The following is a 17,566-nucleotide window of genomic DNA, read 5'->3' as shown; positions in this document are numbered from 1 at the left end:
TGGCATATACGGCTATATATTCCCTGATGACTCCACTGTCAAATTTATATGCAACTGCAAATAAAATCAGACGATCTAAATCTGCGGCCTTGGCCAGACGCGGCAGCCGCACACACACAATAAACCGGAAAATATGATTTAATGCAAATTGCTGCTGAAATTAAATGGAATAGAAAAACGTCTTCTCCGTCTGTGGGCTCTAAGTTTTGGAACTTGTTGTGAGGATGCTTCGTGCTGCACTCTGATACCAGTCCAGAATCTAATCTACCACAGGCACCTACCTACATGGACGCTTTGATGGAAGAGGAAACCGTGGGTGTGCACGTCTCTGTGATTATGAAGTGGGCAGCTTGCATCACAGTTGGTTTGTTGAATAAGATGCACGACGCCCACAAAAAGAGTTGTTCTGCTGTCCTAGAACGCAACTCTCCTTCTCGCTGCCACTGTCAACAGCGATCAGATCTTAAGTACACTTCCACCAGTCTGACGCCTACACTTAAGATTTCACTTTAAGCCCCAACACCGCACCCAATCATTTACAACCTTCAAACTACACTGTTGAGTTGAGCTGTGACAATCATTCTAATGAGAGACAGGTGTCCTGATGAATGGTGACACTGAACTTCATCATGAAATGATACTTAGACAATTGACACTCATTATAAAAGGGGAACTAAAGTCAGCACACAGTAGTTTGAACTGACTGACCTGTGGGTTACAACTAACAAGGAAACTATTTCTTGATTCATTGTTTTGTCTATGCAATTGTGAAAATGCTTGTGAGTGGCACCTTGACACTCTTTTGTCCAATGAACTGTCAGATATACAGGTTCCTCACAACACACAATGACCTACACAACATGAGCTACACCACCGAGAAGAAACAATAACGACATAACAAGACTCAAAACCTGCTTCTGTCTCTCACAGGGCCTCATTCTACAGATAAAAATAACATTAAACATGTCCGATTGACAAATAACAGTGTAGAATGTAAACATAAACATTATTATTGGGGCGTTGTATGATGCAACCTTGAAAAACAAGTAAAAAAAAAAACTATGCGTAGCTCTCTCAGCCTTGAAGCTGACTTCATGCATCTCCAGAGTGGGGAGTTGCACAGAAACGACTGCTACTGATTACGTAATGCTTTAAGAAGTGAGCCGGGGGCATCAGGAGCTCCCACATTCTGTGGTTTTTGGTAAGGTAGGGAGGGCACACACAGCAGAGCGAGTCTGCGGAGGAGACTTCCTCCCACACACTCAGGTTCTTGATTAATGTTATGCCAGCTCATCACCACTGAGGAGGCTGCTGGCCTGACAGGGAGATAATAGCAGCTGGTGTGGTACCGTGTCATAGGACATCAAGGAAGCTCTGCGACTCTTACAAAGGTCTGCGATGGTGACCCTAATCTCTTTAGGCATGTCGTGATGGCAGAAAGCTTTTTGCATCGGTGCTATTCAGACAGGCGGGACAGAAAAGGAATGACGCCGCGGGCTTTGTTAGCAACCGCATTTTCAGGTGAAATATATCACATTTACACGGAAAAAAATGCTGCCATTGAGCAGAAACGAGCGTAGAGCAGAACTGACAGGTGCAAATAGTGTCTCATCTATCAAACAGTCTCTACATCAGCTCAATTGGCTTGTGATTAATGGCATCGCAATTGTTTTGACAATGATATATTGATGCCACATTACAACATAAACCAATTATTTGGATATCACTTACAGAATAATGGCCTTAATTGACCAAGGGTGTAATTGGTTAAAGAGCACAGCCGGACTGTTTACCTGTGAAGAGTTTAGTAATGGCCTTATTCTGTCGCCGCGCTGAGCAGATGAGGAGCAGCCAGGGAGGCAGGAACTCGTGATGACTGGCCAGGAGCTCGGCGATGGTCCTGGGGGAACCCAGGGAGGACCTCTGCTCCCCCTCACTCAGCTGACAGCCCTCATCGATGGAGTCCACCAGCAGGAAGAGAGACTGCTGGGGAGGCTTAACACTCAGGAGAGGCACGAGGACACATCTGAGGAACGATGGATAAGAGAAAGAAAGATTAGGTTATAATATTTTCATCTGATTTCATTGGTTGTGTTTGACTAATAAGATACAGCATATTATTGTAGTATTTGTAAAACATTTCTGAAGGCAAAATAGAATCTGCAGCCAAAGTATGTTATCATTTATAGATATTTATATTTTATAAAAGAAGAGGAATGATAGAAATTAGGAAGTTATTGTATGGCAGCTTAATATACCATTTAACATTAGGCTACTGTTTGCCATTAGTATTAGGACTGTATTGGCAATTAACGATTCTATATATTGTGATATATTGATAACACTGCAAACAAGACAATATAGTGCCAGTTTTTTAAATCTCGTGAATACAAGGCTTCCGCTTAAATCTATCGTCTATGATTTGGAATAAAAAAAAACTATCCAGTCTATCAGCCGTAGGCCTGCATAGAAATTGACCAATGGGAGCCATTGCTCCCATCGGCTTGTACCCTCATTCCAATCCCCTCGTCTCCCCTGCTACCCGTCATCCCGCCTCGTCCCCTCCCACTCCCGCCGCGTCGAATCATGGAACACTGACGGGAGGGGTTTATTTGGGGATTTTCAGAATGTAGACCATAGGTTTAAACTAAAACCAATGTAAGATTTAATATAACCAACTTTATGCTGAGTAACTTGGTGAAATATTTATTTTTGCTAGATTAAAAAACAACCAAAAGTTACTGCAGAAAATGTCAACTTTACTTTTGCAATTGTGTGCTTTCATTCTCAGGTCAGTAGTACAACCTTAAGCTTCCCCATATCCTGCAAAACTGGTGTGTCAGAGGGATGATTGGCCCCGTACGTAGTCACCTTTGTAAAAGTACTAGCTGCATTAGGAGATACTTAGGGGAAAGTACAGGTCTAAGAGAAAGTACTATTCTGTCAAATTAGCTCTATGGTACATGTTTGGATTTTTAGATGGGATAATATTACACTGTAAATTTTAAACTGTAAATACTACATTAAAACTCAGTCCAATACACAACAGTTTAACCTGGCCTTTGATGTGATTACGAAGAACATGATCTATTGTTGTTGTACTGTAGATTATATTATAGAGAGAGGAAGAAAGAACAACTTCAAATGAAAAATAATTTCTGTGTGAAATCACATGAGGTGTCCACATTCATGTTCGTCTTTGTATTTCACATTTCACATGCTGTGATATTATATTTCACTTTGTTTTAAAACTATTCCAAGACATATTAATCATTGTGTCGGTAAACATAGCATTATGTAAATATACACTGATCCCACGAGTGTTGTCAAAAAATATCTAAATATTGATATTACTGAATATTTGAAACTGTTTGAATGCTGATTTTCTGCAGTATCAACACATGGGTAACAGCTGCACCTTCTGCTCTCTCTTCTCTCCGACAGCAAGCTGACACACATATTGCTATTATCTTTTAATAAAAGTCCAAATATTTTACGCCCTCAATTTGGTATCAATTTGCCGCATGGTATTGAATATGGCTTTAAGGACTGCTGCTATATACCGTGGATCATGGTTTGCTATCTGAGGTGCAACACTGCCACTACAACAACACACAAGTCACACTGAGCAAGAGATTTATTTTCTAGAGGCACACCATCCTCAGTTCATCAGTCTCAATTGGTAGAGAGTGTAGGCGTTTAAATATGTCTCCATCCAACCCAAATTACATCCATTAACAGGCCCACTGCAGATGATTTGAGCTCACAGAAACATCCAGAACAGATACAGTCATTTATAATTCAGCTGGCTTTTTTGGTTTAAAACAAAAACTATGCCAAGAGCCAAATGTTCAGCCTTGAGATTCTGTTAAACACATGATGAGAAATGTGTCCAGCAACTTTCATGACAAATAAACGCGCAAGATTTTGTCCAAGTCAACACTCGACAAATCTTCCCGTAACATAAATATTGATGTTTGAATATGAGCAGCCATTAAAACCAGCCCTGTGGCATCTGGTGATGAAGCGAAGATGCTGCACAGAATTGTCCATCAAGCATCACATTAATACCCGGTTTGAAGCTGCTACATTAACCTTTAATCAAAGCCAAACAGAATCTACTTACAGCGGAGCTAATGTGTAACTTCACACATGAACACTCCCTCAAGCTGGATCGCCAACAAACGCATCTTTTGTTCTCTGGAGTGACGTTTGTGCTGGCAAGACCCCGGTTCCATTGTGACTGCCGCCGACAGTTTGCAGCCAGCTGTAGTCTCCTAAAATTACTTCCAGCTCCACTGGCCATGATAAAAGGATCTGAGGGTTTCATATTGGTGACATTTTAATCTGGGTTTAGGTTAATTTAACTTTTCTTCTTTTTATATGAAAAAGGAGCTGAGCAAATCAATTAATCGACATGAAAACTTGATCCAGCATTAGAGTGATGGATTCAGGGGACCGGAGGGTTTTCTACGAGTGGCTGTCGAGCAGATAAAAATCCGTCACCTTCCAGATGATGGGACTCTTCAACTACTACTCTTCCTAAATGGAACGGAGTTGGTTGTAAGCTTTCTCATAAAACACTAAAATACAGTTTTAATGAGACTTCCTCTGGATGCTCAACAGTCTGTCACTAAGCCTGTGGCTCCAAAGCCATTCCTATTTAACCATCTACCATTTTAGGCTTACATTTAACCCATAGCTCATTATCCCTAAGCACATAGGAGTTGGAGTTGCTGGGGTGAAGGTCTGTGTTGCGTTCAGTCCGAAGTACTGTGACATACATACGAGGACAACAACTTAGCTAGAGTAGTGGTCGACCGACATGTGTTTTTCAATGGCCGATATTTAGAGAGCAGGGCGGCCAATGGCCGATCTATAATGCTGATATCATGTTTTTGTTGTTAATAATGAATTAATAATTCATAATAAGAACGAATGAGACACAATTGCTATGGGGGCGGGACCCACTGACGCAACACACACCTATTACAGATCAGTGGTACCTCACTTTAGACTTGGGATGTGAGAGGAACTGGACCGGTCCTTTTATAATAAAAATGGCATCCGCTCTGCTCGCCGCACCGCCCAACGGCCCCGCGGGAGCCGGCCCTACGAGAGCTGGCCCGTCCAAAATTAACTCATGCAATTGATAGCATTTAATGGCATTAGTTGCTATACATGTTAGCTCACTGCAATAAAGAACAAAATGAGTAAATAACATTATTAGATAATATATAAGTCTTGGATGAAAATTGTTGACGATCGACATTTTACAAGGCTCGTTTTATAAGGCTTAGTTTGAGGTTTCAGAAAACACACTTTAAACCTAATGATCTCAAAAACACATTTTAACTGGGATGAAATTAGTGCCGCAAGCTTGCAACCAAATTAATGTAATTTATTAAGCTGCCAATTATTTTTCTATAATCAGATAATAGTACGAGTATGACATGGTTGGAAATATATTTTGTTGTAAAATGAGGTTGTTTGTCCCACAATACAGCCCAAAACAGTTAAAAAAATACCCACTTTATATTGAGAAAAACAACAAATTCTCACATTTTAGACACTGGAATTAAAACAATGTTGATTGTTTTTGTCAATCACCTCCTTTATTTATCAACTGGTCATTTCAGCACTAGATGAAATCCTCAAATGTAGCTTCCCTCAGGTTGATACTGGCCAGTTCAGTCTTTTCCAAAGATTCTACAAACTTCAGCTTGTATTCAAAACTTTTCTTTTTCTCCAGGCAGTTTAAACCCGCAGCAGGAAAGAAATCGGTGCAATGCGTCGCCAACCTCCATGCTTTGTCGTCATGTTGCTTAGCCTTTCAGTAACACAGTCAATCACTCCATCTGATAGCTGCAGCCCACAGAGAACCTGCAGTGCCATCTGGGAGCCTTGCCAAAAGGAATGTCCATCCACAGGGGTGACTGTGTGCGAGTGATTGCGTGAATGGCTGTTTCTGAGGCCATGTTGCCTACTGAGACAATCAAATCCACAGTGACAGCAAGTGGGCAAAACAAAGGGGCATTCTTCTTTCACTATCCAGCTACTTTCGGGCTGTCAAAGAGTCAAAAGGCAAGGGCTGCAGACAAAGAAAACTCCACGGGATACTGGAGAAAGAGAAAATAAGCTCAGGAAAAGCTGATTTAGTCTGCCAGACAAACCTGCAGCATACCTGAGCCAGAAAATTAAAAGGGATTCAGCCACACACAGCGATCTTGGACATTTGCACCAACTATTTTGGTCCTCGCTCAAGTGCTCAACATATGCCCGAGTTGATGCCAATTCCTTTTTCTGACAAGAGAAGAAGGGTGAAGAAAGGAGATGTGAAATGCATCTAATGCACTCACCATCTGCCGTGTCGTGGCAGTGGCCGTCGCGCCCTCCACAATGTGCAAAGTGAAGCTTTCAGTGTGACGTTTAGTGAAGATGTCTGGGCCGACAGGGCAGCACCGGGCAAAGAGCCAGCGCCTTACAAATTTACACAGCTCATTTTATAGAGCGGGCGCAGAGCCTGAAATCCATGCCACATACCCAAACACCACCACGCTGGCAGCCGCGCGCACATAAACACTGACCGGGATACAGCAGAAGCTTAAGAAAACAGAAGGTGAAACAGACAAATCACGTCCAGCCTGGACACTGCTGTATTCATGGAAGAAGCGCCAACTGGTGAGTGGAGCTCTGCGCTTCAGACAGACCACCACACAGAGTGACCCAGATAAAACCTTCCACCACGGTCAGTAGAAAACCAAAGATGTCGTTTCATGAGACGAAGCCCCATCTCTTCGTTTAGTATCACGTCTATTTGGAGGAAGCCTGCTCAGCATCTGTGCAAAGCCAGCACAGCTCAACGCCGCGTAGTTCAACGATAACAGCTGACTCATGCATCAGTTCAACCAAAGTGAAAGAGACAACTATCTTTGAGATTCTTCCCACGTATTTCCTTGTGCAATTCTTACATTATGCATAACATTACTGCAATCATCTTGTTCAAAGTAATCAGATTGATGAGAACAATAAGACTGATGTGAGTGGTGCTGAGAGCAAATGGTCTGAACTGCCAGGCTCAGGCACTTTCACTGCATTCTCCCCGTTACATTGGCCATATGCTCTCGTTTTCTCCTCAATGTGTCATCATCTCACTTCAGTTTTATCTGATTGCACATAAACTCTAAATCGGAGGCTTCATTACAGTTTTTGCAAATTGGGTATGTGTTGCATAAAGCTGGTTTTCCAAAGCTTTTTATAAATCTAGGGATTGATGCAGAGTGGAGAACTGCAGTTATGTAAGGTGTGAACGAACATATTTACATTCATTTGTGCTGAGAGTCTTTCATTAGATAACCCCTGACGATGTACAGGGCACTGTTTTTAAAAGAAATCCTTGTTAAGCTTGAACAAATGTACTGAACTATATATTCAAAAAATTACTTCTTTATTTTGATTAAAAGCTTCTTTTTTAAATTCAGTCACATTGAAGTTTATTGTATTATAAAATTATATAAATATGTAAAAACATTGTTTAACACTTTCAAATGCAAAAGTGCTTCTTAGCCTTGACTACATTGATCTTATATAATAAGATCTTCCATTATATATATATATATATATATATATAGGCAGCCCCAATATCTAAAAGCTGAAACTCTCAACCATGTTCCACATCAGGCCACACCTCAGTCAGTGATTTCAAAGTAGGTGTTTTCCCTCAAGCTGTTGACAGTAGATCAGCAAAACTGAACTCCAATCAGTTTTGAGCAGTCCGGGTCCTGGTTAGAAAATGTGCTTTTTTTCTGCTGGACAATGTGAGAATCTGATCTCGGCTTAATGGCTTTGCACAATCAATGCCGTGCTGGACCCCAAGCAGAGAAATGCCTCGAGCTTTCTGAGAAACAATGTCCTGAAGACTGCTTCGTCAGGCTTCTGGGGGAAGCGTGGTACACACAACAGATAAATCTGGGTGACTTACACCAAAACAACTGTTTCATTTAACTTTTAAAAAAAGATAGCCCAAAATAGCCCCAAAGGATCCTTTCAACCCTCACTAATGTCCTTCAAATTTAAACTTTGGTTGATATCTGATGATCTTTTAGACAAGGTCTTATGATGTTTTGGAGTCTAAACACCCTGTCATGGGACTGGTCATACAGAGATCACTTTGTTTTTGTGAGGGCTGCAACTGGGAGTTTGGTCCATCTTGACATTCAACCCATCCCCCACCCTTCCATTACATCAACTTTTTAAAAAGGTTGTTTAAAATCTGCACTCATATAAGACTAATTCAAGTTAAAACATTCAAATCCAGCCTCTTCAGTCATTAGACGCTTGTTTTAGCCGCTTTTAATGATTTTCAAAAGTGTAAACACACTGCACACTTCTTTCCTGGCCAGCATGACACACATACCTAGGATAGCTATTCCAAACTCCCAAGCTCTTCCGAACCCAGATGAGGTGTGCATTCCTGGCCAGCTACCCAATACTGTCAAAGGAATCTGATATTTCATCCTTTTCAAACCCCTCCCTATTCTTCGTGCCGACACTCCTGCCATAGTTTGCCTCCGAACCGCTCTCTGTTCTCCTCCCGTTCTCCTCACACAACGGTCTTTGTGTGCAAAAAGCCTCAACACGTGAATACACACAGTTCACCTGGATTTCAACATGGACAGGGAAACCTGCAAGGTGTTCGGTGCAAGCCAAGACAGCGTTTTGTGCCAAGCATTCTGGTGACAAAGGGCTTTAGTGTGAGCTGTCTGGCACATATAAGTTATAAACATATTGTTGAAACAACTAGCCGATCGCCAAAATATTTAATATTTGGTTAAAAGCTCTGACAACATAATATTCTCAATTAGCATCAAACTATGAGCGATGGGTCTCAAAATAGACAACAAAAACGTGTCAAAGGAGAGATTTCCACCTTTCTCACTGCTTTGAAGTGGGCAGACTCAGTTGGGCAAAAGGTGATGTTCAACAGTATTTTAATCAATACGTGATGAAAGTTGTTGGGCTGTTTGCTTTTGTTGCCAAACGACCTCGTTAATCTCATTAAACCTGTAATGAAACCACACCTACACATTCCTTGTGAAGCAGAAAAGTCAGGTTTTAAAGTGTTAAACTCATAAATGATAACGAAATAATTAATAATTAAAATAATTATGATTTAATTGTTATCGAAAATGCAGAACATTCACTAGTTCTAGTTTCTCACATAACTGGATTTGGTTTGTAAATGTAATATTTTCCAGTATTGGAGTATTGGTCAGAGTAGAGACTTAACCTTCAATCTAGGAACTTAACATGGATATTTTCTCCCGTTTTAATTTTTTAGACAAAACGATAATTCAACAGATTCAAGGTCACAGCCCTCCTTTGCGTTCACAAAGTGTGCTAAACTTGCATCAGCTGTTTCTCTATGAGCTATTATAGGAACTCGGGCATCATCAGGCATGAGCTTTATTTATTGATAATATGATAGTTATGTATGCCCACACAGGCACGTAGGCATGTCCACACACACACACACACACAAAACACACACACAACACACACAACACACAACACACACACACACACACACACACACACACACACACACACACACACACACACACACACACACACACACACACACACACGCACACATAAAACACACACGCACACATAAAACACACACGCACACACACACATAAAACACACACACACACGCACACATAAAACACACGCACGCACACACACCGGTGGTGTGGAGACAGGGGCTGGCTTCACATTGCTGAGTCATCGTTGCAGCCGCACCAGTACTGCTGTTTCTCCTCATCTGCTCAACTGGAGTTGATGCGTCACACTGGGAGCCTGTTATTTTTGTTTGTTCCTAAAAACGTGGCCCTAATCTGCAGCAACTTTTCCACAGCCGTGGACCACATGAAAGCCACAAGGCCGCCTTCATTTAGAGTCCCTTAACCCTAATAAGCAGGGCCGCCCAATGTGCAACAGTCAAAAAGTCAACACAAAAGAAAACCCACAATGCTCCTTTGCAAACGCAATAAAAAATGTCTTGGTTGGTTTTATTTTAAACTGAAATGTGCCCCAATTTCGAACTGTGTGCAAAATCAGACAAAGAGAGCCAACAGACACGTTGTTAAAATTACCGTTTTCCACTAATCTCATTATTTGAGGGTTTTCTTTCCATCTCTTTCTGTAGCGGAAAGATCACACGATGTTAAGAAATCGCTGCAAACATCATATTATTTATAACCCTGGCTTCCCAGCATTGCCAAATTCCTATAACTGGGATTCTCTTGTCAAAATGTACTAAAATAAGTTTGCTGTAAGCCTGTAATGCCATGCTGTCTCGTTAAATGATAACTTACCGGACTAACCATACTTTTGACATACTTGTTTTGTGTTTTGATTAAGGTCACTACTTATGTGAATTATCAACAGTTATATGGAACAAAACAACAGACAACATTTCACAGAGAAATATTTGATCTAGCTCTCAGAAAATCATTTTTATATATATTATAATTTAAAATAAAGTTCAATCTGAACTGCAGCATCAATTTCTACCACGGCTACACTAAGGGAATAAAACCCTGCCAGGAAACTTCAAATGTTGTCCACAAATTTAAGCCTCAGCAATTCATCATTCTGCAGTCAGTGCCCTTTACAAAGAAATAGAAACCTGTCCAGCTGCAGTTCAAGCCTAACTCATGTTCAGTGGAGAAAAGCCCAACAACCAACCCACATAAGGTCACACATAAACTAAAAGGCAGCTTTGTCCATTCAGCAAAAAAAATCCCTGTTGCCTTTAGTTTGACCCACATGGCTGGGTTAAATCCACCTATTTGAAGCCAGCTCTTTTGTCCAGAAGGGAGAAAGTGAGGCATGTTGGACAGCAGGAGGCTCACTGGTTGTTTAAACCTCACAAATTCATTCAAAGTGGAGGACTCCAGTCAAAACATGGTAGTGGCCTTTGATAAAGCTAAGACACAGACTAATGAAACGGAGGAATGTGCTTTGGCTTTGTCTAGAAATGATATCCTTGGTGGTACACGACAACCCAAGTGTCAAAACCTACAGATAATACAGTACGGTGCAGGTAGCACGAATCAAGTTTGTCCGACCAAGACATTAGCTTGTACTGCCAGACTTGCAGCATGAATGCATTGCATTCATTTTAGTAATATACAAAATCAAAATGTGTTCCTCTTGCAGTCCACAGCTTTTTATGCACTTGTCACATTGACAGTCCAAAATCCATCAATATTCTCACAGTCACTGGAGACTAAGAACCCCAAAATATAGTCACATTTGAGGAGCTGAAAAAAAAAATTGCAGTCTGCAATCAGATCATAAAATATGTGAAGGCTGTGTGGCTGTGGCTGCAGATGTACAGATGGGAGAAGCAATGATCAAGTTGCACAGAGTGGACGTAAACCCGTGTCTGAACCAGTTTCAATGTATGAACACAAGACTGGTGATTACTATCAACAAACAGACCTGTTTGTCTTGACTAGGCTGAAGAATTTGACAGGGCCTCGTACATTCACTCACTCGCTTACATTTAAAATCACAGCTGGCAGGGGGTTAGGGAGGGGGGGCTAGAAAACCTTGTTAAACAAGGCCCTTTACAAAAATGAAACCTGAATAACTCTTATTGAGTAAAGCACAGGCAGGAATCTGTTCAATCAAAACCAGGTATGCACCCCACTGTGAATTTTTATCCCCAATGTAAATTAGTGGTCATAATGTTGGAATAATAACGTTTTACACCCTTCCATTTCATGCTTTTTTTTCCACCGCCAGATGCAGTCGACAATCCCGGCTTCCTGAAACCAGATAGCATCTAGAACAGCAGGGGAGCCGTTGAGATTATTTGTGTACAACGGCGCTTGGAACGCTTTTACACCTGAGATGGTGATAAGGCATTCACCGAGTGCTTATTTGGCACGCAAATAAAACAGGCCGTGGTGATAAGCATGGAGTCTTTGACGTCCAAGTTGGCGAGAGCGACAGAACTTGCTTCGCGAGGCGAGGACGAACAAATGTGACTGTCTGTAAAAAGTCCTGGACATCCAGCGTGACACAAAGCAGAGCTGAAGTGAGAAGTCCATCCCAGCTGGGTTCAGTCTGTGTTTATGTCCCTACGATAACCTGCCTTTTATCTGAGAGGGTCAAACTAAAGTCAGAGTCATCGGTAGAGGCTGCGTGATTACAAGCAGATGACAAGACTTCCTAGTGAACAAGTGTGTTTGAGAAAAAAAAAAAAAAACGTGGGTTGAGCTGTTGACTCTGGTGAACGTTTAAAAAATGATTTACCTTGCTGAACGTTTGACCTACTTTTCCCCCCTGTGTGCGATGTCGATGGTGCAATAAGTATCACCAGATGGCCAGACAAGAAGCGCAAGTGTGTGTGTTCAGTGCTGCATTCCAGCATGTGTTGCATAGACTGCCTGACCTATACTGTGTAGACAAGTCGTGCAAGGGGACCCACATAACACACATGCTCACGTGCAGTGTCTTTCAAAGCCTCTGCCTACAATAACAGTCCATCTTGATCGTGTTACATGCCCGGGCAGGGCGCTGGAAGTCCACAAGCCTACTGTACTTCAGTTTCACATGTGCACTTCATCTTTCTGCAGTGCAGTCACTCAGGTCAGCCGGTTGGTGAGTGAGTGAGTCAGTCCGTCGCGGTTCAAAGTCCTTCAACATAAGTCTCTGGCCACCTGAGAGCTCGGCTGCAACTTAAAAATATCTGACCTGTCTTGAATCGGAAGCCAAGCAGGGACAGTCCCACCCAGCATGCCACACCAGGGGGGAAAACCAACACAACCATGACATCAAATAAGTGGAGAGGCTGCTGAGGCGGAGCTATGCGATGAGTGTGAGCAGTCAAAAAAAAATGGGGGGAGGGGTGCACTAGGGTCAGGAGGTGGAGAGGGAAGGGAGGGGGAGGGGTTGGCTTTGCATTTTACATTTCTAGGGCCAACCGAATTCCTAGATTTCAAGCATTACCTGGAACCAACAGGAGTTGTGGGATCAGATTTGAATGTTATCGTTAACAACAAGCATGTAGCAATGCATATAATATACAGGTATTCTTAACAGATTATACTGCAGGGCTTCGACAATATGTTGTTTCTATTAATATTTCACCAGTTAATTATTTTTTCCAATTAATCATTCAGTCAGACAACAGTGAAAACTAACAAACAGTCTAAAACTCAAAGATAGACAAATCTGAGGAAAGCAGCAAATGCTCTTATTTGGGAAACCATTGTCTGTCAGTGTTGCTTGATAACTGCCTCAGACAATGGATTGTAAAAATTGTACTCAATTAATTCCCCACTGGTAGACTACATATCACCCATAACGTCATGGATTAGTTCCTCCTCTGTGTGAAGGTGCGCTAATCTGTGAAATTATTTATCTGTAGTTGATAGTAAGTAGCAGGAAAAAGGACAGAGTGCTGTGTTTGTGTGTGTGCTTGCTTGCTCTTACCTCTTGAAAGCCTCTGTGGGGTTCCTCTCACACTCTCCGGGCTGCAAAGTGCTCTGCACGGCTGGGTCGCGCACCTTCTCCTCGTATCCCGGCACCAGCCCGCTGCGGCAGATCTGAGCCACCAGACCTCGGATGAACACCCCGACGCACAACGTGTCCGAGTCGTCTGCCCGGCAGAAGTGAAAAGCCAGGCTCTGCTGTTGCATACCCCGGTGTGTTCCCTGGGCCGATGTGGGCCATAACAGCTCAGTGCACAGTGCGGTTTTCCCACTTCCCGGGCCCCCCACCAGCAACACTCCCCAGGAACCACCCGACTTTGTGGATCCTGCTGTCAGGGTGCCGGGGTTGGACGCACCCCCACCAGGCGTCAGCGGGGGCTGCTTACTGGAAGTGCTGGTCACTCCACTGATGTTGTTGGTTTTCTCCTGGAGGCAATGCTGGATCTTGTGGAAGACCCACTCCCGGCAGTAAAAGCGCTTCCCCTGCAGCAAACTGGTTTGGGCCATTTTAATCTAGTGCTGCTGTTCCACCTATTCCACCTCTTCATAGGGGTCCCTCCATTCTGACCCTCACATTTTCAAATCCAACAGAGGTCGGCAGTAAATTCGAACATCCATTTTGACGACTGGAAAGGTGCTTCTCAGACAGCAGGTTGCAGTGATGTTAAGAAGAAGCCAGGGTGAATGCAACTTGAGTGAAGGAGGAAGCAGAGCTGCTGCAGATGGCAGGAAAAGCAGCTGAGCTATGATGCGTTACGGAGTATCTAGGTCAAAATTTTTAAAAAAGGAAATCAAATGGAGGCACAAACTGTGGATTTTTCACCAGCTTTTTCCACGGCTTTACCACCGGGTGAACCGAGTGCTCCTTGTTATTATGAGCGTGTCACTTTAGCGATGCTCTGGGCATGGCAGGGCACCCGGCTCTAGAGTGCATCCACTGGCAAACTCAAGCCACCGCCGCTTGATACAATTAGCCATGGGAGCAGCTGATATATTTCCGCTGATGCATTTCAGACGCTACCGTGGGTGACCATAACGCCTTTCCATTACATTAACATGGGAGGGACTTCCAGCGCAGAGTCAATTTCTCCAATAACATGCTAAGCTTGGCTCCTTTCCTGGAAAACAGTGACAGAAAATAAAGTCTAAATTAGGACACATTTCAAATTCAACTTAATGCTTTAATCTCAAGCACGATTAACCATCCTACTCAGGGAGATTGTTGAGGTGTGATTTATAGTCTTGGAGCCTGGGATGAAGCGGATCAACAACCAGCAGTATGAGCAAATATCTGCACATTTATTGGCTTTAAAGGCATGTTGCACACACGCTTCAACAGTTTGCCAACACGCAGTATGATGCACATTGCCATCGTGGATAGAGACAGGTTAACTCTATTCCTGCAGCTACGAGAAGGTGGGTGCTGTCAGTCGCTTTTTTTTTTTTCATTGCTTTCATCCTCCACAACCCACATCACTGCCTGCCCTGCAACTAAATTCTTGGCAGGGGTTCGTCCAGTTTCTCTAGTCTATCCACTGATCCCCCCTTCCTTCCTATGTGGCTTTAAATCCCAAACAGTCCACATCCGTCCTGAGCTGTAAGGGGATGGGGGGGGGGGGGCAAACGTGAGGACCCCCTTTCCTGCACTTACAGGGCTCGTTTACATGGGTGGAAGGTAACAAAAACAAAAAGGAGTTGACATTAATCTTATTCTAATCCAGAGTATACAGACTGGGATTGGGAAACGGTGTTAAGCGCCATGCTGGCTGATCTTTGAAAGGGGACGTTTAAGCACGTCTCGATTTGATTTCCGATACCGATTCTGAGCCGAGTGCAGTTCAACAACCTTTTTATTTAGCTCTTCATCACAGTCCACTAGTGCTTCTCTATACTGGAGCATATGCAAATATTACCCAGCCAAGAAAACACGCACGCGCACACAAACACACACGGTCTTGCTGGTTACTTTGTATCGCTGCCAAATAACAAGGTTTTTACACGGGCTGCGATCCATTTCCACCTTTCTGTCTCTCTGAGGCGCTCCCTGCCTCCAACACAAAGCTGCCCACGTAAATATGAAACATATCAACGCCTCCGGCTTGTTTGGAGGCGAAAGGCGACAAATAATCAATGAGAACGAACGACTTGAATCCACTCCAGTGACTGAAAGGCAGCGCAAGTCTTTTGTATGGCCACACAAACCTCACCCATTTCACATGGGATACAATTTACACCTATGGTGGCTTTAAAAAAAAAACAAAAAAAACGTCCAGACTAGCTAACAGTTGCACGCTTTAAGGAGTACCCCTCCAAAACAAACACCAAACGTTAAATGTAACCGGTCGGGTGAGTGCAGCCTTCCAAAACTGTTCCTTAAACTTAATTTTAGCCATTGTGGAGTGTTTCACTATTTTCGCTACAGTTTCAAATATCTCTCACAGCCCCAAACGGTTTTCCCCTCACCTCTTGCCGATTCCCCCTGGTGCTTTTTGGAGGGGGGTTGCCGTGTCCGTAGTCAACACCCTTTCTGTCCACGTTAGAACCAAACGCTTGAACCACTCGTCCCGGTTGCTCCGGTGCAATTCAAAGCCCAATTTTGTGCATTTGAGCCGCGTTCATGTCTTTCTTTGAATCGGTCTTTTCTGTCGGTGTCGGCTCCTCCTGCTGCCCGACACAGCTCCACAGTGAGCCGACTGACTCTCCGCCTCCAAACACTCTACATTTCTCTCCTCTGCATGCAGGGCACACACGCCAATGAGCCGCGCATGGTCTTCTGGGACTTGGAGTTTTTACCCTCAAGTCGCCATTAGTACGTAATGATGAGGTGATCCAATAGTTGGTTAATGGAACGTGTAAAAAATACATTATATACATAATATATAGTATATAATCATATAATCACCATCATAAAGCATAATTGATATTGAGTTTATCTTGGTGAAATGAATTAATGTGATTGAACCGGCTGAAATGTAGAAATCTCAATATTACCTCTTTTTTCTCTTCTTGTCCCTCCTCAATCTCAAAGAAAATGTAAAACACTACCATAAAAAATAATTTATATAAAGGAGCATAAAACACAGCCACTGACTTTTAAGAAGGATAATAAAAACAAGGTGGAAGAAATCCCAAACCTCATACATTAGTTAGACTGTGTGTTTATATGGATGCACATTATGAGACCATGCTTTTTAAAATTGTATTACATGTTTCTCCATGTGTGAGAATATACAAACACTCCTGTGTTGAATGCTGCCAATGTTTCTTTGATGGTACAGTGAATGTGTCTTTTGGAGTTGATCCAAGATGCAATAGTTTCATCTTTAAAAACATGATGTAAAAGTTGTTGGCTCCCTTTTTTCATTCTTCCCAAAGGATTTAATTTCAGAAACCCTGTGTATTTGCAACGTGTGCCCATGGTTGTTGTAAATGGGTTCAAACAGCACCAGAGATTGATAATAAAACATTGGACAGCTGAATAAGAGCCTCCTTTTTTTTAATCAATGATGTCTAAAATAGTGGTTAATGGAAAGTTATAATTTAAGCAAAGCCACAGGTATCATGTGCTGCATGGAGAAGCTTTTACTATTGATCAATTCCCTAATACCATTCCCATTCAATTATTCATACTTGGGTATATATGTTTATGGATCTGCTGGAAAATAATGAATAAAGTATTCACTGGAAATAAAAACATTTCCAGGTTGTTCTTTCCACGGGCCAACCGTTAACTGCGCTGAGTTTCGAGCCTCACAGCTGAAGCGCCAGATGTTGTCATTGTTAGTGAGCAGCAGGCAGGTGTGTGTTTTGGAATTATGGTTTACATTTAGCAATAATTCGACGAAGCTCTCCACTATCTCGCAGCCTGAATACGAAAGGAATCTGTGTTTTTATATGCCGAGGTCCATATGGTGCTGATATATTCTGAAATGAGAAATAAAGAAGCTAAGTCATGTCATGTGGTGTTTCATCACAGCCCGCCGCGAAACAAAACAGCTTGGTTTGGGTTTTTTATTCAAGTGAAATGAAATTTGAATACTTTGAGCTGTGGCTGT

General features: G+C 42.5%; 1 protein-coding gene across 3 annotated transcripts in view; it reads right to left on the bottom strand.

Annotated features, from left to right (window-relative positions):
- Nucleotides 1-16,221, bottom strand: part of ankrd50 (ankyrin repeat domain 50) — a 34,140-nt gene extending 17,919 nt beyond the window's left edge. For 2 of the 3 annotated variants that reach the window (XM_084010364.1, XM_084010366.1), the window contains exons 1-3: nt 15,961-16,221; nt 13,513-14,616; nt 1,794-2,026 (exon numbers count right to left, since the gene is read on the bottom strand). In XM_084010364.1, the coding sequence (XP_083866490.1) occupies nt 1,794-2,026; nt 13,513-14,018 (739 nt within the window). In that variant the 5' untranslated portion in view covers nt 14,019-14,616; nt 15,961-16,221. Of the gene's footprint in view, nt 1-1,793; nt 2,027-13,512; nt 14,630-15,960 lie in introns of all 3 variants that reach the window. The other variant, XM_084010365.1, reaches the window with a different exon arrangement.
- Nucleotides 16,222-17,566: the final 1,345 nt, after the last annotated feature.

Source organism: Eutrigla gurnardus, assembly GCF_963514095.1.
Source record: "Eutrigla gurnardus genome assembly, chromosome: 5".
NCBI classification, from domain to species: Eukaryota; Metazoa; Chordata; class Actinopteri; order Perciformes; family Triglidae; genus Eutrigla; species Eutrigla gurnardus.
Note: the sequence above shows the minus strand (reverse complement) of the source record. Positions and strands in the feature narration are given on the sequence as shown.